Raw genomic sequence first — 21,075 nt, forward strand, 5'->3', positions numbered from 1 at the left:
AGGCGGTGGTCCCGGTGGTCCCAGAGGAAGGGCGGAGGGCCAGAGGGGATGTAGCCTGCTGAGCCCTCTGGCAGCCAATCACATACTGAGGGTAACATGTCATAAATGTGTCATGCAAACAATAACCCCAGCATGCACTGCATAGTACACGTTCTGGAACCGTTCAGTTATTGATTGGAGCTTTTTCTTGTTGCATACACGAACACAGACAGCAAACAGATGAGTGACGGAAATTCGTTGGCTGAGAATAAAAGCAGAAGCCCATGAACACTGTTCACTGGACAAAACAATTTGTACGGTTTGAATTTGCACACGAGTTATTTTTTCACAAACACCTCATAAAAACTGACTCAGATCCTCATGTTTCCTGAAGAAAAAACCTATACAGCTGCAGTTAGTCTTTCTAGACATGACCAGGGCGGAAGTCATCTCCTTATCTGGTCTGAAAGTGTCCAGATCACCTCATCAACATGCTGATAACCAAACGTGAGAGGACGGTAGAGGATGGACCGTGGAAAGGAAGAAACACGCAGACTCAGAGGAAGCTCGTCCGACAGATGGATCACAAATGTGGATGAAAGCGCTCCCTCTGAAAGAAATGGCATCATCGGCTGGTCTCCCGTATCCAGCGTGCTACATTCTGGTCTCCTCTACCTCTCAAATCCATTCCCCTTCTGCAATGAGACTGAAATGAACGTGTCCAGAATTAAAATGAAATACATTTTTTTCTGTTTAAAGCTGAAGCCAGGAGAAATATTTGAGACGGTTGCAAAATGTTTTGACTCTCTTCAGGTTTGTAAAACACAGTTTAGATCATTTGTGTATTCAGACCTCTCTTTAAACGGTGAAGCACCGTCACACCACGTCCACACGGGGTCTTAGAGACATGCACAAACATTTTCTTTTCATTTTATTTAACCTCCCACTGAGAATTAATAAGTGTTTCCAGATTGCTGATGATAATACAGCAAAAGTATGTGAACACTTGTTGCAAATACAGTATCTGATTGTTGAACATGCCATTTGAAAAAGACGCCGCTGTAAAACAATCCCAGTGCTTCAGGGGAAGATTCTTCACAAGATATTGGAGCCTGGTTGCAGGGATTTACTCAGTCTGCATTCCAGGTTCATCCCAAAATTCTTGGCTGTGTTTGAGGTCAGGGCTCTGTGCAGGCCAGTCAACTCCTTCCACAATACACTGGGAAAACAAGTTCTTTATCCACCTGGCTTTAATTTAATTTGGTTTAACTCCGGTCACGGTTTGGTTAACTAAATGAATCAACTAAAACTCCTTGGTTAAACTGTTGCAGGCGTTGTTAGAAACGTCTCTTTTAGGATACCTCTTGCATTTAACAAAACACTTCTTTGCCCCCACCCTCCCTTGTTTCTTTTTCCTCTGCTCCCTCACTGGCTTCCCACCAGGTCATCACTCACCTTCTTTCTCCTCCTCCTTCTCTCCTCGGTAGTGCCCTCTCTCCTCCTCCTCCTCCTCCTCCTCCCTGCTCTGTTGTCCAGACACACACACTTCCCAGCGTCTTGCAGTGTGCTGCCAGTCTGCGAGCTGGAGAGACACTCAAACGACAACACACCAGAGGAATCTCCAAAAAACAAACTTTTCCTGCAACTTCTTGTGTTTCTTTTTTCGACAAACAGACCTACTCTTGCTTTCCTTATTTCCTCTGAGGGTCGGTTTGTTTCCAGAGAGAGCTGCAATGCTTCCATTCTACCTCTTGACTTTTGCTGGTGAGTACTGTTTAACGGTCGTGCCAGCGCTGGTGAATGAGGGCATGTTTCTGTTGATGCCAGTTGCTATGATTCATACTTACCATTCCCCCTCTCCGTTTTCTTTCTCTGTGTTCAAAGCCACCATCCAAGCCCACAACCAGCTGTTGCCAGGCTCCTGCAACTTTGAGTCTGACACCTGCGGATACACGTCAGATGCAGACTTCACAAGCTGGACCCTGCATAAAGATGGTACCCGCAGCATCTCCAGTCTTTTCTTTAAAAGGTTTTTTTCTTGCACTATATGTAGGCTTTACTGTGGCTCTTTTAGTGGTTCTAGCTGTGATGTCGCAGTTGTTTTGGTGCTGGTTTTAGCCAAACGAACGAAGCATGCCGGTGAAAATAAGCCCATCTGGTCGACATTGATTCCAGCATCTCCGAACATCTGGAGTCAGTGAAATAACACATTTTGGCATTCTCGCAGCTGATGCAGTTGAGTTCTGTGCACACGCATATGTACGTTATGTCAGTCAATATTTATGTTCAGCGATGAAAGCCAACAGATGAATGCGGCTTCGATCATTGGTACATCCCCCTGTTCTAGAGACTACACAACTGTTGCCGACTTCATTCTCACATGCCGTGGCCGTGCTTGCACGAGGTGTTGAGAAGGGTCTCGCTGCAGATATCTTGAGACAGACGCCTCATGTTGTACTTGCAGCAGGATCCTGTCAACTTAATTGTGACATGAAGCAGGGCCTGATTCAAGAGGTGGAGGTTATGTTGATGTTACGAATCACTCAGCTCTTTGCCCTGACTTCAACTTCACAAAACCGAAATGTAAAAACTAAATCTGGCAGGCCTGTTATGGTAAACTGATGATGAATGATCCACCAGAACCAGTCCGAGTACTGGTCTGATTCGAGGTGCAGACACTGGACCAGGTCCTGCTCAGTGGACTTTATTCTCAGCATAAATCTACACTTCCAAATCACAGGCAAATCAGACAACCATATTTGGGTAAGAACCAGGATATATTTGGTCCTCCAGTGCCAGAACATATCCAAGCGGGCCTACTTGACTTTATAAATATCGAACACTAAAATCATAATTATTTTTAACCTCGTACTCAGTGGTGTACTGTCAATGAAAGGAATGCCTATAACCTATTAAAGGGAACAGAGGAGCATTTGGGGAAATATGCTTATTTGCTTTCTTACCAAGAGTGAGATCAGAGAGTCAGGAGGTGATTGACCGGGCTTGGAAAAAAAGAGGAAAGGTAAAAACGAACAATTTGTGGTTTTAGGGGGGAATTACATGCTGGAACTTCTTCTTGCCAAACAACAGTTGGGCGCAGTGACTTCCCAGATATTTGTTGTCGAAATGAGGCTTCCAGCAGAAATCACAGACACTCCCGCTAAAACCAAAAAGAGGCATTTTTACATTTGTGTTCGCGTATTGATTGCACAATTAAGATACCGTGTGTTAACTAGGGTGCTTTGGAGGTGATGGTGGGGGTATATTTGAAGGTTGGACAACTAGGTTGACAGTTTCATCTTGCTTCCAGTATTTATGCTAAGCTAGGCTAGCAATGTGCTGACTTCAGCTCTGTAACCCACAGACACAGTTATAACCAGCATAAGTGGACACTAAAGAAGTGGACAAAGCCAATTGGTGCTTAAGAAGTAACCATTTAGAGAGTTAATCGATTACCAAAGTTGGCCTTATATCAATTTGATGACTATGGACCAACCAATGTATTGACTGACTAACTGCTTGCTTCTAAAAGGGGTGTATGATTCTTGTTGAACCTAACCATCTCCCATCTACACCCTTTGGATGGGGGAGGCATGACTGTGCCCTGCTGCTCCAGTGTATCTGCAGCTAGACTGTTGGACAAACTGCTCTTCTAAGACTTTTTATCCCCATGATCCTTGCTTAGTTGTATGAAAATTGCTCTGCTGCTGCAGCCTGTCTCGCTGCCAGTCTTCCCCGTGGGAAACGCCAACTACTTTCTCTTTTCCTGTTTCCATCCTTGCTGCTATTGCCGCCGGCTTGTTAAAAGGTCAGTGTAGCCAATGGTGTGCTCAGTCCTTGCTCATTTATTCCCCTCTCTCACCAGCGCTCTGTGCGGCACAGCCGAGTCTGTAAGAGAAGTTAAGTCATGTCAAATATATCAAGCATTTTATGTACTTTTTTTTTCTTTTCTGAATTCAAACAAGGCAGAGACACTAATGAAATCAAGAACTTGATTGTGCGCCATGTTATGATCGGTTCTGTTTCAGTTAAGTCCATTTGTGTTAATACAAACATTTGAAAACAATTGCACTGCATTGGCATAAAAAGAAGAAGAAACACATCTTGGATTAATCGCATTAAATGTGAAATGAGCTCATTCCCATTGTGAGTGTTTGTCAGGATAGGATTCCCAAGGCAGCACGGCATTCCACAAAAACAAATAATGAATGGCAGACGGGTGAGGAGAGTCCAGAGGCCCCAGTAGCAAAAAAATAAAGAAGCCAAGAGTCTCTGTTGTGGTGGGAGCTGAATTCCTGATGTATAATTCCCGATTCCCAAACTTTCAACTTTTCTTATTTTATTTTCGATAAAAGTTCCATTAGAGACGGTGTTCAGCCTTTTACCTTAAAGAGAAGATGTGTGACAGATCATCAGGTCAAAAAAATTCAGCCTGCTCAGCATTTTGGTTTCTGACTAAATACCTGCAAAACTAATGACATTCCCACCAATCTCAGCTGCTCTTTGTGTTTATTGCGAGTAAGCAAATGTTAGTATGCTAAACTGTGATGGTGACAATGACAAACATTAGCTGCTAAATGCCAACATGTTAGCATTTAGCTTAATTGGAGCCCCCGTCTTTCATGCGTCTCACTCTGGGCTCGTCAACGCTCGCAAGCTAGCGAGTAGCTCGCTCATGAGCAAATATTGTGTTTATAAGTAACTTATGACTTTCTCTGAGAATTACGTGACTTTGTGCCAAGCACTTGGTTTTATGTTTGTACATTGAAGGTAAGGCACACACAGAAGAGGAATCCTATAATAATTATAATAATAATAATAGTATTCAACTCTTTGACTGAACTCCTTGTTACATCACTACATTACTTTTTATCTGTCTATGTGGCAAATCAATTCAGAGCTTAGGTTTCAATCTCTGCTGTGCAGAAAACCTTAATTTGTTTTATAAATAACCACAATAACAGACAAAAGAGTCTGTCAACGCGTATATCACAAGTTCATCTTCTTTTAACTTTTCAAAGAACTAGATTACAGTGATACTTAAGGGCTGGCAGACAATAAAACAGAAAAACATTCAACATTCAAAAACATTTGGTTTACCAGTGTTTGATATTTGTAGAAAATGGGCCAAAACACGCAAGAAAAAGTCTCTTTAAAAGCGGTTAAAGTGATATTGACAATATTTTGTGCCTGTAGAATAAAGTCTTCCCTCAAATCACATCTTTTTTTCCCTCCTTAACATCAGCAATGCCAGAAATTCATTTTGTTCTAAATCCCACATACCTTCTCATTTCAGGTCGTTTTGTTGCAGTGGATGCAGTCATGAGCGACGACCAGGCTGGTGAGATAGGTGCAGAAACTGGGCCACAGAGAGCGATCACAGGGGTCCTGTTGAGTCCGGCTCTGGAGCAGGACGAGTGGAGCTGCCTGAGGCTCGTCTACCAGATCAGTGGGTCGGGAAGCCTGGAAATCCTGCAGCGCACGGAGGGAAAGAGCTTTGACAAGCCGCTGTGGAACAGCCAGGCCGCCTCTGACAGCTGGGTCATCTCAAGCATGGACCTGCAGAACAATACCGAGCCATACAGGGTAAGGTCTTTTTAAAAACGTCCAATATTTGTTTGAAAAGGAGATAATAGATCATACATTGAACTATTCTTAGAGCCTTACCAGTGGCACTAAAAGTGTGATGTTTGTCCTGAGGGTGTCTGGAGAGGAAAGGTCATTCAGTGTCCAAAATGTAAAGTGTTCATCATCTGAGGAGCTTGAATGTACTGATTCAATTTCACATCTAAATCCCCACATGTCAATGTCAACAGCAAGTTACATTTAACCTTTAGTTTTGGAGATATTGTCGACGAATGTGGAAGTAAATTCTGAAATTGTTAGGAATCATGCAAAACACACATAACAATAATATTTAAGCACAAAATGTACTTATCTTATTACTTATGTTGGAAACTGCTCAAGTAAACGTTTAAACAAATCAAAGTAACAGTTATCCGTGACTCTGAATCCAGTTGTATTCATGACTGAGTGTTAGGCATTGTTAATAAACAAAAAAAAGTGTTTGAGAAGGTCAAATTGTTTTGAGAATAAAGTTTGAGGGGGAATAAATCACAGCAGTAGAAATAACAAGGTTGGAAAATCTCGAGAATTAAGTTGTATATTCAGAAGAAAAGTCATATTTCAAGATAAAGTTGTGATTTTACGAGCAAAGAGTTGTGATGTTATGAGCATAAAGTCGTCATTTTACAAAATAAATCCTTCTGAATCGCAGTGATGGTCTCTGAAGTAGAAAGATGTGTTCAATAGAAAACGTTCTCACGGGCTTTAGGAGGAAAGACACAAGTTGACGTTACACATGCAGGCCCAGATAAAGGCCAGCATGAAGTGTGTGGAGGAACACACCCGCACCTACACATTATCCAAACACTGTGGGAATGGCGCGGCACATGTTTATATTATATGCACAGGCAGAGCTGAGTCTGGCAGGGTCGTGACCTATATGATGGTAAGTCAGGTCTGTGCCTTGTGTGGGCCCCTCAGCACAATAATGTACGCAGTCCAAAGTAGACCCAGGTGAAGAAATGTATATGTCAGAGGGTTAAACTTCACACTGACTGCTGAAACGCTCTGCTTGTTGCTCTCACTGAACACTGATTCAAACTCTTTTCGGAGTTTCGCTTTCTTTCCAACAGTTTGAAGAGAAGATTGGTCCCAACTGAGGGCAATTTCTGAAGAAATTAAGTTATAAGTGCTGGATGTTGAAAAGCTGACGCGATACTCAATGTCTGTCTTTGATCTGTGGATGTCTGGATGCGGTTAGGTTAGCTTAGCATAGCATAAGACAGTATAGGCAAGGGGAAACAGCTAGCCTGGCTCTTCTCCAAAGAAATTGTTGCCAAGAAATGATTAAACAATGCAACTCCCCCTAAAATATGGATGTTGGTGTATGGATTAAACAAACCAGATTCAGTAGATTGCAAGATTTAGAAGTGTTCCCTTTTGAAGAGAGCCAGGCTACAGCTGCTTCTCACTGTTTCCGGCCTTTGTATATGTAAGCTAACCACGTCCAGACTCTGGACTGCAACGTTATTCTACTTAAGGCACATTCGACATAAGAGGGATATCAAGATTTGTATCTATGAGAAAGAAAGCAAAAAACATTTTCCCAAAATGTTACAATTTTAAATATTATTTTAACAATAAATATCGAATGGAAATTATTAACAAATCTGTCGTCCTCGAGCGCTCTGGTCTATTTCAGCAAAAGAAAAAGAAAAAGACAAAATATTATGTAAAATAGATATGAATTAAAATGTAACACAGATCATAAAAAACCTGCTATTTATTCATCTAAAAAAGTACAAATGACCTCTTAGATCATGCTTGGTCCCACATATGCACCAGCCCTGACCTCATGTCAGCTCACCAGAGCTCCAGAAGTAAATTCGATGTCTGTGCGTTTCATGGGCGCACTCTCTCTGACCTTAAATACGTCCCATGATTTCAATGATGTCATTCCTGTGTCACTCCACATCAGGGGTTGCAGGGTATCGCTGAACATGTGTTGTTGATTAGGTTGTAGTCGAAGGTAAACCTGGAGGGAGCGCTGGGAGCAGCGTGGCCGTCTTTGAGATCCACATCGGCTCTGGACACTGCCTGGGTCGGTGACTTCACGCATACATCACCCACTCAAAAATAACCCACATCAGCATGTAACTCTGGATTCGGACCATCTGTGCTCTGTCGCTTCAACTCACACACGCATGAGCATTGTTGGAACATTATTAAGTCGAAAGCCTTTTGCACCCACACCCATAACGGCTGTCCTGTCATGTTTCTGCATCTAGAGTGTGATTTCGAGGAGTCTCACCTGTGTGGATACAGCAATCAGTGGAACGCCAATGTAAACTGGTATGTGGGAGGAGGCCAGCTGCTTCACAACAACATACCAAAGGACCACACCTACACAGGTGAGTGTTAATCATATAAATGTGTTTTTTATCCAATGACTTAGAGCCCTGCTGCTTTTTATTTTGGACGAAAAGAGCAAATGAATGCTGTTCAAGAAAAAAAATTTTTTTGCAGTTTGGCCATAATTTATATCAGTAATGATAACATTTAATAGATAAGATTGATATCACTAATAATCCATTGGTTCATCGCTCAGTACTTTCTGACCTCCCTGTAATGTCTGTGGGTTCCTATTCTTTCTTAATAATGGTTTAAATCTGTACAAATAAATAGTTTGACTTCTAAAATTTTAGAAGTTGACATTTCTCGGATGTCAGACCTGATCCAGCATTGTCTCGACTCGTCAACATTGAAACTCCCTTAAGAGGAACACGACGGCTCATGTTTACACTCTCACTCAGGTCACTTGATGTACGTGGACTCCATCTACGCCAAAACGTTCAAAGAAGTGGCCAAACTGGTGTCTCCCATGACGACGGTGCCGATGTCCGGCTGCCTGAGTTTCCAGTACCAGCGCAGCGAGAGGAGGGGGAACCTGTTCTCGGTCTACACCAGAGACCAGCTGGGTCAGTACCAGGAGCTGTGGAGAGCAGACACAGAAATCCTGAGCGATTGGAGCGGGACGCTGGAAGAATGGATACCTGTGCAGGTGGACCTGAAGGCACCATACTCTGTACAGGTCAGTGTGAACACGTCAGCTTCATGTCCATTTTAAAGCTCTCTGTGATGACTTTCACGTAAACAGATAATGAAATGAACTAAATCTGGGAAGAGGAGACGAAGCATCAAATTCCATCTAACTTTGTCGAACTCATCCATGTACTGCTGAAAATGTTTACGTGTGTAAACTCCCTCCTGTGTGAGGGTTTGCATCTGCGTGCACACCGTGGCATGCATCCTTGTTGACGAGTGTCTTTCTTCCTCTCCAGGTGGTCTTTGAAGTGTCCTTTAACAGCCCGAGAGGCGGACGCGTTGCAGTTGATGACATTTCCTTTTCTCCAGAGTTTTGCAGCGCAGACACTGGTGAGCTGCAGTCACAGTTACTTACTGTTCATTCGAAACAGTTGTATCTATAATCTAATGCTTTCTGGGTGAACATCCAGAATATTAACTTTTTAGGATTTTAAAGAGCCAATAGCGTTCAGCCCATGATTAAACAGATACAACCTTGGAGGTTCACATACAGAATAAAATATATATTTTCATTATATTCTCTGTGATGTTCAAGGGGAACATTTTGATCACATTGGGTGGCACTAGAGGAAACGTTTTGTTGTTACCAAAATCAGAACTATGTGTGTCAATTGTTGGAACTCTGTGATGCTGCTATTCTTGGCCAGGGCTCCCTTGTTAAAGAGATATTTGATCTCAATGGGACAAACCTGGTTAATTAAAGGACACATTAAAGACAAAGAATGTCTGGAGACCAACTTGAATGTATTCATCTTCTAGGGACTATTAATACACAGTGCATGAAAAATGTCACACTTGCTGATGAATCGTAAATGCGCCACAAAAGTTTATCCAACATCAAAACTCCGCTGCCATACATTTGTTCCACAGAGCCGACCTTTGACCCCTCCATCGCCAGCTGTGACTTTGAGTCAGGTTTCTGCCGCTACACCCAGGACCAGGGGATGCTGTCGTCGTGGAGGAGAGTGTCTGTGAAGCCCAACATATTTAGGAACGGAGACCACACCACAGGCACAGGTGGGCTTCGACAACCGATAGTCTTGAATACTTAAACCTGCGTTCAAGGGGAATTGAGCCGTCATCAGTTGGAGAAGAAGTTTAAAAATCCCCATCTCTGCTTGAGGCTAGCGGCTCGAAGCTACATGAACCGCTACTAGCATATCACATCAACATCTGTGCAGTTGTGCAAGTGAATCGAGTGAAGTTGTATTTTGGGTAATGTAGGCACCGGGTTTTGACAAGAAGAAAGCAGAACGTGTGAATTGAAAAAGCCCATTTCTCCGGTTCTGCTGCATTGATTTTGATCCTTTTTCAATAACAATCCATCGTGAGTCTGACAGTGTTATAAGAGCGCATTGCTAAACCAGTGGAGAAGCTTACACCCTTAACTAATATTTCAAATTGTACATTGGGTCAAATGACTGTTGGGGCTTATGCAGAGCCAAAATCCTGGATGATTATTTTACGAGTCAAGTCACACAGCCTTGAAAACAGTGGCACATCTGGATGATAAAGTGGGATTTGAGGCTGAAAAACTGTTGAAATGAAGATCAATAACAGGTGTGAGTGATGGGAACATTCATGGCGAGCAGATTTATTACACAGACATTTTCTCAAGAAGATAAAGTCTGTCTTCTCCTTCCAGGATATTTCCTGTTGGCTCATTCCCGGCTGAGCCCACGCTCCGGTTACGTTACCCGCCTGATCGGTCCAACTCTGCCAGGGAACATGAAGTACTGCCTGAGATTCTACTACTCCCTGAGGGGTGAGTGGCACCCGAAAACTCATCGGATAGAAAAATATATTTGCCATGAGTGAATCCTCTGCTGCCATTTATGTTTTTTTGTACTGACTCACCAGACATAAATAACTCTGGCAACTGCAGGTTTCAACCAGACGGACCAGGCTCTTGCTGTGTATCTGCAGCAGCAGCAGCAGAGCAGCAGCCAGGAGAAGGTCTGGACTCAGGGGGCGAAGTCCAGAGGACTCTGGATCACCACGGACGTCACCTTCCAGACATCACAGCCTGCCAAGGTCAGAGGAGAGGAAGTGGAAATATCACATCAGCCACAATAACAGTGGAGAATGAGTGCAAGAAGAGAGTAAGGAGGGTAGGAAAGATCAAATGAAAGGATGAAAAAAAGGGAAGGGAGCGAGTGAGTGAGTAAAAAAGACGAGCAGAGGACAGGAGGTACTAACCATAAGGGGAGAAGTGAAGAATCACCAGAGTCATAAGAATTTATCCTCTGGGGAACATGAATGTCTCTGGTTGATTGTATGGCCGTCTATGAGAAAATTACCATATTTCTCACTTCAATTCAAGATTCTTCTTCAATACAGCATGATGTTCATTTCGTGAATTGTGTTCCCATTTACAATAAAATGTACGATACAGCAGGGTACCTGAGGGACGTGGCTACCTTGTGATTGAAAGGGCAATACCACGCTGTTGTCCGGTCTTAGAGTTGTCAGGCTTTTACGTCTTGGAACTTTAACTCTTTTAGAGTCTTCAGTCCGTGAAAGTTAATTGTAACATGTTGGCCGCCGAAAAATGTCTTATTCAGCAATCGGTTGGAGCTTCACCCTCTCATCTCACTTCTGGAGGCTTCAAAACCAATGGGTGAATCCACTTCCCATGTACAGTCAATGGTCTGGCCCAAAATGGTGGACCAATAAACTGGCACTACAGCTAAGCTGCTAAAATGGCTATAAAAAGGAAAAACAACTATTTCAGAGGAGCTAATTTAGGAACAATTAAAGAAACAAACACGTAAAAACTCAAATAAACCAATGGATGGATTAACTAAATATAAAAAGATGAAAAACAAAAGAAGGAAGGAAGCGAGAACGAGAGACAAACAGTTGACATGACAAAGAAATAAACGGATTATAAAAACCTTGACTTCAGTGTTCTGTGAGCCTTTAAAGTTCTGCTCTGTGACCTTCTTGCTTTTATTTACCACACAACTGCTGTTAGAGGCCACAGCATCATCATCGTGTTGATGTGCACGACAATTAATTCCTCCAGATCCCAAAGTGCTCCAATGCATTCTCCACACTGGCCTTTTGTTCCCTACTTTACATATTGAACCGTTTCAGACCACTCGGCATTCGATCGACGATTTATTTTCTTCCCGGTGAGCCGCACACAAACATCAGCGCAGAAGCAACCGCAGCAAAGTGTTTGTTGTTTTCGGTCAATTCTGACGTGATGGCGTGACTGAGCAATGGTTTTATTAAACCCTCTGCCTGCGGTTTGCCTTTGTGCTGTTCAGGTGGTTTTTGTCAGCACCTGCAGGAGCTTCTGGGACTGCGGCTCCGTGGCTTTGGACGACATCAGTGTGCGCCTCGGAGACTGTGAGCTGACGGCAGGTAAAAATATGCAACAACAACAAAAATAGCTTGCGTATCTCCACCAACCCTCATCTAAATGTGTTATTTGTTTCAAATGTTTCATTCGCATCAACGTACACACAACAGTCATGTTGTTTAGCTGATGGCAGCCATTATTTCTGGAGGAAATCTTTTGGCGCAATTCTTCAATCACCATTTAGTGCAGAGCAAACTAACTCCTTATTTGCTTGTTTGGGGCTCCTGGTGGCTGCAGTACTGGCAAAGTGACTAGAAATAGAATAATACAATAGTTTCAGATGATTCCCACAGCAGCATGACAATAGATAATGGTTACCGGTAAGTTAAAAAAGAGGTCAGATTAAAGTTAGTCAGTCCAGCGAGATGATAATTGTGTTTCAGCGTTGACCGTCATAATAAAGTGTTACCCAACATGGAGTGTCATTCATGTTCCTGTTGCAGGTTTGTTGGCGTCGTCTCTGCCAGGACACTGTAACTTTGAAGCAGGCCTGTGCGGCTACACTCAGGACAAGCAGAGCGACAATGCCGACTGGGAGTGGAGGAGAGGATCCACCCCGACCTCGTACACCGGCCCCAGAGGAGACCACACCACGGGACTCGGTGAGGGCTTCCTGCCTATAACTCTCTCTCTCTCACACACACACACACACACACACACACACACACACACACACACACACACACACACACACACACACACACACACACACACACACACACACACACACACACACACACACACACACACACACACACACACACACACACACACACACACACACACACACACACACACACACACACACACACACGTTGAAACAGAATGAGTGGAGTAAACCCGTTTCGATTGACAGGATACTACCTGTACGTGGAGGCGTCGCCCATGCTGCCCGGTGAGAGTGTCCGATTGCTGTCCCGACCCCTGAGGGCCTCCAGAGGGCCACAGTGCCTGCGCTTCTACTACCACATGTACGGCTCAGGTACGGGTCAGCTCGGCATTCACCTCCGCAAGGACGGAAAGGACGCGTTGCTGTGGCAACTGAGCGGCGAGCAGAGCATCGCCTGGCTGAGGGCCACAGTGGAGTACCAGAGCGACGGGCAGCATCAGGCAAGAGTGCTACGAAACCTCTCCCGACTGTTTTATATTTAAAGCCTGTGTGCTGGACACGGGGCACCCTGAACGATAGGCAATAATGGCAGCTGGCTCATACACTTACGTGTTATGGTATCCCACTACATTGTTGTGTTGCTACACGTACTTAAGTGAAGGATCCGAGTGCTTCTTCTGCCACTGCTCATCGCTCACTGTGAGAAATATGTTTTCAGATTGTGTTTGAAGCGACCAGAGGTTCATCAGTCAGGAGTGACATCGCCATTGATGACATCATCTTGGAAGGCGGGCCTTGCCCCGGTAAACAATCTGCAGAATCTAAGATATTTGTTGAACATACGGCTACAGATTAAACATCCAAGAAAAAAAAAAAATGCACAGTATATGATAGGATCTTTTTTTTTTTACTGAAACAAATATATATATAAACTATCAATTTAAGGTCTGTAGCAGCTTCCTTATTTCTTCTTGATTCCCCTGCAGAAATGGAGATCAAGGCCACCGTGGGAAGCTCCAATGAGATCGAGTAGAAGGCAAGAGGAAGTCAGCTGCGTAGGATGCATGAACCTCGGGGGGTTGTTTTTTTTTGCACATTACAGACTCCTGCATGTCAATCTGAACACGTAGGGATTTGGGTAAAAGGAATCTTTTCACGTAGTTCTGTTTTTATGGAGCAACACATATCAGTTGTGTCACAGTCAGCATTTCTCTCTGCACCATAGCTTCAGAGAGCGCGTTTAACTGTGTGTTTCTTCACATGTATATGCATTAGATTAATGCTCAAATAAAGCTAGACGGTTATTCACCACTCTTTGTTGGGTCTCTATCATTGGCAACTGCTGAAGGCAATACTTAGCGAAGCATGATCTGCCAATTAATCAAGAAAGAGTGATATCATCGCGGTGTCATTAGTGAAACTCATCTCAAAACGTTTCCTACAAATCTAGAAGAACAATGACACAGAACATATGACTACAATTATTCTTATCCGAGGTATTTAAGAAAAATTTAAACTGTATTTTGTCAGAACTCACCACTTGTCAATTACAATCCCCAGTTGTGTTACAGATGTGCCTGAGAAAGTAAAATACATTTCTTCTGAACCATTACGTCAGCAGTCAAACAGATGAAACGTCGTCCGTTTCCACTTTAAGCTCTGCGACTACCATAAGGCACTTCGTCTGTGAAAGTGACAAATGCAAATAATAAAGTTAGATGAAATACTCAATATTTAGGTAAAACCAATATATTCCGATTTATTTTAAACCACATACATATACTGTACATTTCAATGAAAAAAGGGGAGACGGTTTCATTTGGTCCAACATGTGGTCATGGTTACATGATACACGTCCCGTCTTTCAGGTATTTTATGGACTCCATCTGCTGCGTCATTGCCAGAACTTCCTGAAATCCTGTGCTGAGTCCAGACATGTGCTGGAAGTACGCCTCCTTCTCCACCTGGACCGACAGATTATTCACCCCGGCGTCTTTCAAAATGGCCGTCACCTTTGTAACAGGGGAAATCACACAGACCAAATCAGAAATGTCAATATCCTAACTTAAGATTTCACAGCGGAGAGCCCGAGGATTCATCCTCTAGGGCGCATGAATGTAAAATGACCAATCAATGATTCTCCAATAGCAAACACAGATCAAGGAGAACTGTTGTTAGCTGGTATGATGGAGTCAAGTCCTCCGATACGAAACATCAGCACGACTCTGGATTCTACAGTTTGTACCGACCTGCTGTACGATCCTCTGCTCCACCACATCCGCCATGATCTGGAGGTGGATGGTCCCCGCGATCACGTTGGCTGAATGCCTCCAGAAATGAGGGTCTCTGAACGACAAAACTCCTTCGATCTTCTCAATCTGAAACAACACCACGAAAACTATTGAAACATCTGCTGACGGGGTGATGATGTTTCTACTGTTGTCAAGGCCAATGATAATGCACAAGACCTTTCTTGAATTTGGATGAGAGTCCTCTACTTCAATAGATCGTCATTTGTTTCAAGAAAAGGGAAATTTACAGCATGAACACAAGTTATAGAGGTAACCGTGAGACATATGGAATGTATTTTTGTTCATGCAAGTACAGCAGTTAAGATATGCTATACATGTAGTATATGCTAATCTAACTCACGAACTGTGTCAAGAACAGAATACAAAACACACAACCTCCTTTGTAGAGTTAAAAGACATCACATGCAACTGATTTCACATGTTACAAGAAAAGTTCAAAACTTACACTAAACCACTTCATTTGTCCCAGTGGAAGGTTTTAGTGTTAGATTAGTGTGCAGCTAAACCCTCATCTGTTAAAGGAAACTGCAGTAACGTTGTCCTCGTCGCGTGTGACTCCTCACCTTCTCCAGCGCGATGTTCAGCTCCTTCTCGTTTTCTGGGGGACTTCGTAGAAGAAGAACCTCGCAGGCGTCCTTCAGCAGCGGGATGACGCTGAGAAAAATAAGCGTGGCGATGAAGAGCGAGCAGATGGGGTCGGCTATCAACCAGCCGAACTGACGGATGAGGATGGTGGAGATGATCACACCGACGCTGCCCAACGTGTCAGCCAGGACGTGGAGGTAAACACCTGGAAGGAAAAAAAACCCATGAGAATATTATCTGGCTACAAGTTCCATTCTACAACATTTATTTTTTAACGGAAACACACACCTCTCATGTTAGCGTTCATGCCTCCACCCCCGGAGCCATGGGAGTGGCCGTGGCTGGCGTGTCCGCTGTGGCTGCCGTGTCCGCCGTGGCTGGCGTGTCCTCCATGGGAGTGGGCGTGCCCTCCGTGGCCGTGCTCGCTGTGGGAGTGGCCGTGGTGCGAGCTACCGTGGTCATTTGACGAGCAGCTTTTGCCGCCGTGGGAGTGAGCGTGACTGAATGCACAGATACCCACCAGGTTGACCAGTAAGCCGCCCACAGACACCGGCTAGAGGAGACAAAAACACACGACACACAGAGTTCAGACTGAGGGATGTCTGGCTACTTGATGAATGAACATTAGGCAGCTACAAGGACTGCAGTGTGAAACTAGTGCTGGATATCATCTAACACAAAAACTATACTTTTCAGATAACTTGCTTTGCTGAGTAACAAAGTATCAGTTCTAAAATGTCCATACAGTCTGTGTTCCTCAGGTACAGTTCCCAAAATGCAACTGGATAGGGAGGGTCTAATGAAAAGATGCTGTCTGGTAAAAGCCCATTTCTTCCAACTCCACAGCCCCAGCTTGTAGCACAGGCTTTCTATTCAACATACATACCGCAGATACCGCTGATGACATTCATGTTTTGTTTTTTCTAATACTAGGCAAAGCACCTGTTTTGACAGACTTACTAAACATCATGAATAAACTGATCTTGTGCCAAATTGGTGGAGTACTCCTTTAAGTGTGTTTACTTTGTTCTTCTATATTATAAAGGACAAGAAATGATGCAGGCCAATTTTGCTTTCACTTATTATGAAGTAAATGTTGACTTCCCAATGTGAAAGCTATAGAATAATGAAACCATCAGCATGTAAATTAAAACTATACTTAACTATAGTCCTAGAAAAATAAAGGCTCCATTTACTCCACAAAAGGAAGAGCTTCAACCGCTGCTCAACCAAAACAGAAAGAGGAGAACACTTTGGTTTTCGGCAATGATTGACAGTGGAACAACCGCAGTAATTTGTATTGCTATAATACTGCGTTGTTAATAAAGTTTACGGGTGGAAAACAACGGTGGAAACTCCAGAGTGAACCACGGAAAAACACTCGACAGAGAGCGCTGAGAGGGTTCCACACAGACATTCAGTTGACCTTCTTTCTACTAGATCAGTGAGTAACGAAACCGGCCCACTTATTAATACTACTTAACAATAATGCCAAATATAAATACCTGGGGAGCACAGTGTATTAGCAGATACTTAATATTAGATGAAACGGTAAAATCACGATCAGACCAGACGTACCAGGACATAGAATATAAATGTTACTGAAGTGCATCAACAGGTTGGAGCAAATGTACATTCAGTCAAAGGGCGGAACATTGAGCGGTCGATGGATTTTACTCACAGTCAGCATGTCTGTGTTGATATTCGGAGGATCCAACACGCGGGTGACTGACTCAACAAAGACAAAGAAAGCGATGACCATCAGGAACAGGCCGTTGATGAATCCAGAAAGTATTTCCACACGACCATACCTGCAAAATAAAAAAGAAGAATTTTTAGATCTAGCTGAATATTAAAATGCTTTGCATGTTTCCAGCGTCTCCTACGAAAGCCTTTCCAAATGTTCTTGATGGACGTTACCCGTAGGAGAAGATCCTGGTGGCTTTCCAGCGCGTCATGAGGGCCGCAAACAAGCCGAGGACTAAAGCGGAGCAGTCAAACAGCATGTGGAAGCCGTCAGAGATCAGTCCCAGACTGTTGGTCCACGCACCATAAAACAGCTCCACAAAGGTGAACGCCTGAAACGTGCAGAGCAGCAAACCGTAGTCACCTCAAAATGCAAAGTGTCTTTGAGTTGGAAATACAAAATAAGATGTTAGAGGAGAGCAGGAGCAGTTTGTAGGGAATATCCCGGCAACAGCCTTCTTATTATATTATCAATCTCTATTGGACAGTTGACATTAATAGACTTTACAAACTAGACTTTATGTCCTGGGATTTCCATTTTATTAAGAAAGCTCTTATTTTGAAAATTTGAAAATTCATAAATATCCCAGGCAAATCAAGTATTTATGGGGTGCTGCCAATTTTTAAGCGTTTCAGTGAATTCCCCCACTCCAATAACATTCTTGAATAACTTTTCCCGACGTACCAGGTTGAGACACAGGAAGTAGAAGATCTGTCTGGAATCGTATTCTTCGAGGATCTGTTTTAGGGACTCTTTGATGAACCGTGGGAGGGACTGCGACGTGTGCTGCAGGGCGTCACCCATGAAATTGTACAGAGGGGTCCCTTCAGGCGAGTAACCCACCAGGGTGCCCTTATGACCTTTCCTTGACGGAGATGAGAGAATGCTGGAGGCTGCAGACGGAGAGGGAGGAGAATAGATACACATTTAACATAAGCATATGGACTGAAAACACCAGGAATAGAGCTTTTCAGTGAGAATGGTGATATAGTCATAGTAGGAGGATCTGAGATGAGGCGCCGACTCCCACAGCCTTTATACTTACACATGATGAAGAAGATGGCGCTGACGATCACTCCTCCCGAGAGCACATGCTCTGTGCTGACCTGCTTGCTCATGGAGCGCAGCTGGTCAGTCAGCGGGTGAGTCCAGAAGTTGGCCAGCAGCAGGGCGCTGAGGAAGAGGGCGATGGCGCCGTAGCGGGCGCACCTCGGCGCCTCCATCTTTGTGTTGCAGATGGCCTCCACGTAAAACTCCAGGATCATCACGGAGAGGATGATCATCCCGAACGGCAGGATGAGGGCCGACCACGATTCTACTTTACTCTGGTGTTGAGACGGAGTGAAGAAGCAGTCAGTGAGGAGGTCAAACAAATCATGTGAGTGACACAGAGGGAAACAGAAATACTTTACACATGGTCTGTGCACTTACTTCAGTGGTCAGTGAGAGCACTATGACCCAGGGGAGCAGCACAATAGCCGAAACCAGGTTGTCAAGTGCATAGAGGCGTTTCGCACCACCAATTTCCACAGACAGTTTCCTGGAGACCGTGTGGAAGCCCACCTTCAGGCACAGGGAGGCCACCAGCAGCACTACACCCCCCTGAAGGGAAGACAAGAGGGAGGCATTTAATTTAGAAGGCAGGACTAATACTTTACTATGCTTCCGTGAGCAGCATTAAACATAAACTTTAATGCACGATACGGATTTTGCTTACTTTATGATCTGCAACCCCTAAAAATGCAATGGCTGTGTAGAGTAAATGAGTGAGCGCGCTGTCATGATGTCCCTCGGCTGGTTTGAAGACGAGTCAAGGCAGACACACTATAAACAGAGGTATACAATAAACACTAACACATCAGGCTAAGAACTGTAAAAAAAACAGCTGTAACCGCTGCATGCCATGAGGAGCAAAGGATACGGTGCTCCGCCATCTTTGCCATGAGATCGTCGTTGTCGAAGAGGAGGATGCAGATCACGGCGATGATGAAGAGAGCAGCGCCTCTGGTCTGTGTTAAGTCAGACAAACCAAACATATTTCTACCACAGTGATAGATTAACCTGAGGCAGTATACACAGTGCAACTCAGGCAGTTAATGAGGGGGCAAGTTTGTGATTTAAACCAGTTGTGTGAACTTGTGGCCGCTTACCTTGGACGGCCCCCCACCCGAGCTTGTGAACAGGACACAGAGGAGAGCAAGGACCACCACATCACTGTGCTCAAAAAGCAACAATGTCCTGTGAAAAAAAGAGACACCGATCTTAAATCACACCCTAAACACAACAGAGTCTGCATGAGCACACAGAAAGACTTAAACACACAATTAAAACCGCACACATATGCACGTAGCATTGTTGCCTTTACAAACTTACTCTGAACGCACATTATTGGTGACATCTTACCTTAGAGGTCCACAGAGAGTCAGACCGAAGAAGCCCAGGAGGGATATGACACAGCTGAAAACAGCATGCTTTAGCAACTTTATCCACTAAAGAGAAAACAGATTAAAAAATGAAAACCGATTCCTGTTATTATATTTAAGTGGCAATAAGTAAGATTTCAGTGCTGGTTGATTTAGAATTCATATTTGAGTGAAAAAAAAAAAAAAAAAGGCATTGACACAATGTTTTTTCCTTTTATAAAGCTCAACCTTTACAGTGTGCGCCTCCAATATAATGTTGAATGAAGCAGAAATGGCAGATGAAACTACAAGCAACAGAGTTTTTTTTCTGGATCATGCACAAATAGAAAAAGGAAACTAATTACACACACCTGTCTTTTTGAGATGACTTTGCCAGACGAGAAAGGCTTTTGAAAGAAAAGCAGAATAACAGCACTCCTGAGAAAAGAGAAGAGTCACCGTCAGCACGTTGTCACCCTCCAAAAATAAGATACCTGCTGTTATAATAATACACAACAAGTGTAAGTTCAATAAGCAGGTAATACGTACCCTAATTTTAGTATGAAGATGAACTGGACAATGTGAACAACTTTTAGGATGTCATAAGATTCAAAGATCCCAAGAGCCTTCAGGACCTTCGTGACAATCAGTAAAACGATGTATCTGGTTAACCTGATAGAAAAAATACAAAGAAGAGATTATTAGCATATGAGGAGAAAAACAATCAACGGAAACACGTCACCACAGGTTAATCAGCTACTCAATTGATATGCTGAGACTAATCATTAGATGCAACATAAGTAATAACTCACACCAGTTGGATGAGATTATTGTAAAATCAATAACAGACACATACCTAGAATTGGGCACTTCGACCATGCCCAGTTTGCCCCCGGACAGTACGTTGCTGCTGTATTTTTCTTCCATCTTCAAGCACCTAAGTCGACCAGTTTAAGTCCAGCTGCAGTATTTATGCCCCTAATATCCTAAACATTAATGTGACATGAATAATGAAATTAAACTACAGCCCATTTAACGTCACCGGTAAATAATACGGCCGGGCTGCTTCATGCTCTTATTCATTATTAACTCAATATCTAAAATAAACTATACACGAGCATAAACCTTCAGTCAGTTGACAGCTTTCTTTGCCTGTTAGCCTGTTAGCTAGCTAGCTAGCCCTCTGGCATGCCAGTTGAGTTAGATTGTATCCAAAGTTTCTACAACACGGTCGTCTATGTACGTCAAACAATTACATGTGGTCTCCTAGTTAGAGCTAGATAAGTAACGAGTCCTGGGTTGAGCTGACCACAATAACAGTCCGTATTAAAAGGATAAAACATCCAAGCTGGCCAAGAAGCCACAGCACTTCCGGACACGGTAAACAAGTCCACGTCACG

At 43.5% G+C, this 21,075-nt stretch overlaps 2 protein-coding genes across 2 annotated transcripts; one reads left to right on the forward strand and one right to left on the reverse strand.

The window, feature by feature from the left end:
* The first annotated feature begins 1,697 nt into the window (after window positions 1-1,697).
* LOC306791889 (MAM domain-containing protein 2-like) lies at window positions 1,698-13,940 on the forward strand. Its single transcript, XM_079288799.1, has 15 exons — window positions 1,698-1,743; window positions 1,864-1,974; window positions 5,276-5,565; window positions 7,561-7,645; window positions 7,833-7,955; window positions 8,358-8,635; window positions 8,886-8,979; window positions 9,520-9,666; window positions 10,295-10,414; window positions 10,535-10,683; window positions 11,925-12,021; window positions 12,463-12,621; window positions 12,876-13,129; window positions 13,348-13,432; window positions 13,616-13,940. Exons 1-15 carry the CDS (start codon window positions 1,713-1,715, stop codon window positions 13,660-13,662), a joined length of 2,070 nt encoding a protein of 689 aa, XP_079144925.1. The 5' UTR covers window positions 1,698-1,712; the 3' UTR covers window positions 13,663-13,940.
* Window positions 13,941-14,371: 431 nt separating this feature from the next.
* On the reverse strand, window positions 14,372-21,045 carry slc30a5 (solute carrier family 30 member 5). Its single transcript, XM_079289510.1, has 16 exons — window positions 20,532-21,045; window positions 20,225-20,347; window positions 20,047-20,113; window positions 19,677-19,762; window positions 19,424-19,511; window positions 19,195-19,282; window positions 18,991-19,067; window positions 18,705-18,875; window positions 18,319-18,598; window positions 17,958-18,166; window positions 17,447-17,604; window positions 17,208-17,337; window positions 15,815-16,079; window positions 15,505-15,731; window positions 14,879-15,007; window positions 14,372-14,641 (listed from the first exon to the last, which is right to left on the reverse strand). Exons 1-16 carry the CDS (start codon window positions 20,600-20,602, stop codon window positions 14,471-14,473), a joined length of 2,340 nt encoding a protein of 779 aa, XP_079145636.1. The 5' UTR covers window positions 20,603-21,045; the 3' UTR covers window positions 14,372-14,470.
* Between the last annotated feature and the right edge of the window lie 30 nt (window positions 21,046-21,075).

Source organism: Melanostigma gelatinosum (assembly GCF_949748355.1).
Source record: "Melanostigma gelatinosum genome assembly, chromosome: 18".
In the NCBI taxonomy this organism is placed as follows: Eukaryota; Metazoa; Chordata; class Actinopteri; order Perciformes; family Zoarcidae; genus Melanostigma; species Melanostigma gelatinosum.

What these genes read in the sequence shown, in the direction of transcription:
- LOC306791889 (XM_079288799.1), top strand. Translation starts at nt 1,713, where the DNA reads ATGCTTCCATTCTACCTCTTGACTTTTGCTG. An exon ending in AGACATCACAGCCTGCCAAG is followed by an intron (nt 10,684 to 11,924) that starts GTCAGAGGAGAG and finishes TGTGCTGTTCAG; the next exon opens with GTGGTTTTTGTCAGCACCTG. An exon ending in GGAAGGCGGGCCTTGCCCCG is followed by an intron (nt 13,433 to 13,615) that starts GTAAACAATCTG and finishes ATTCCCCTGCAG; the next exon opens with AAATGGAGATCAAGGCCACC.
- slc30a5 (XM_079289510.1), bottom strand. Translation starts at nt 20,602, where the DNA reads ATGGAAGAAAAATACAGCAGCAACGTACTGTCCGGGGGCAAACTGGGC. An exon ending in ACTCTCTGTGGACCTCTAAG is followed by an intron (nt 19,512 to 19,676) that starts GTAAGATGTCAC and finishes TTTTTTTCACAG; the next exon opens with GACATTGTTGCTTTTTGAGC. An exon ending in CGGGTGGGGGGCCGTCCAAG is followed by an intron (nt 19,283 to 19,423) that starts GTAAGCGGCCAC and finishes GACTTAACACAG; the next exon opens with ACCAGAGGCGCTGCTCTCTT.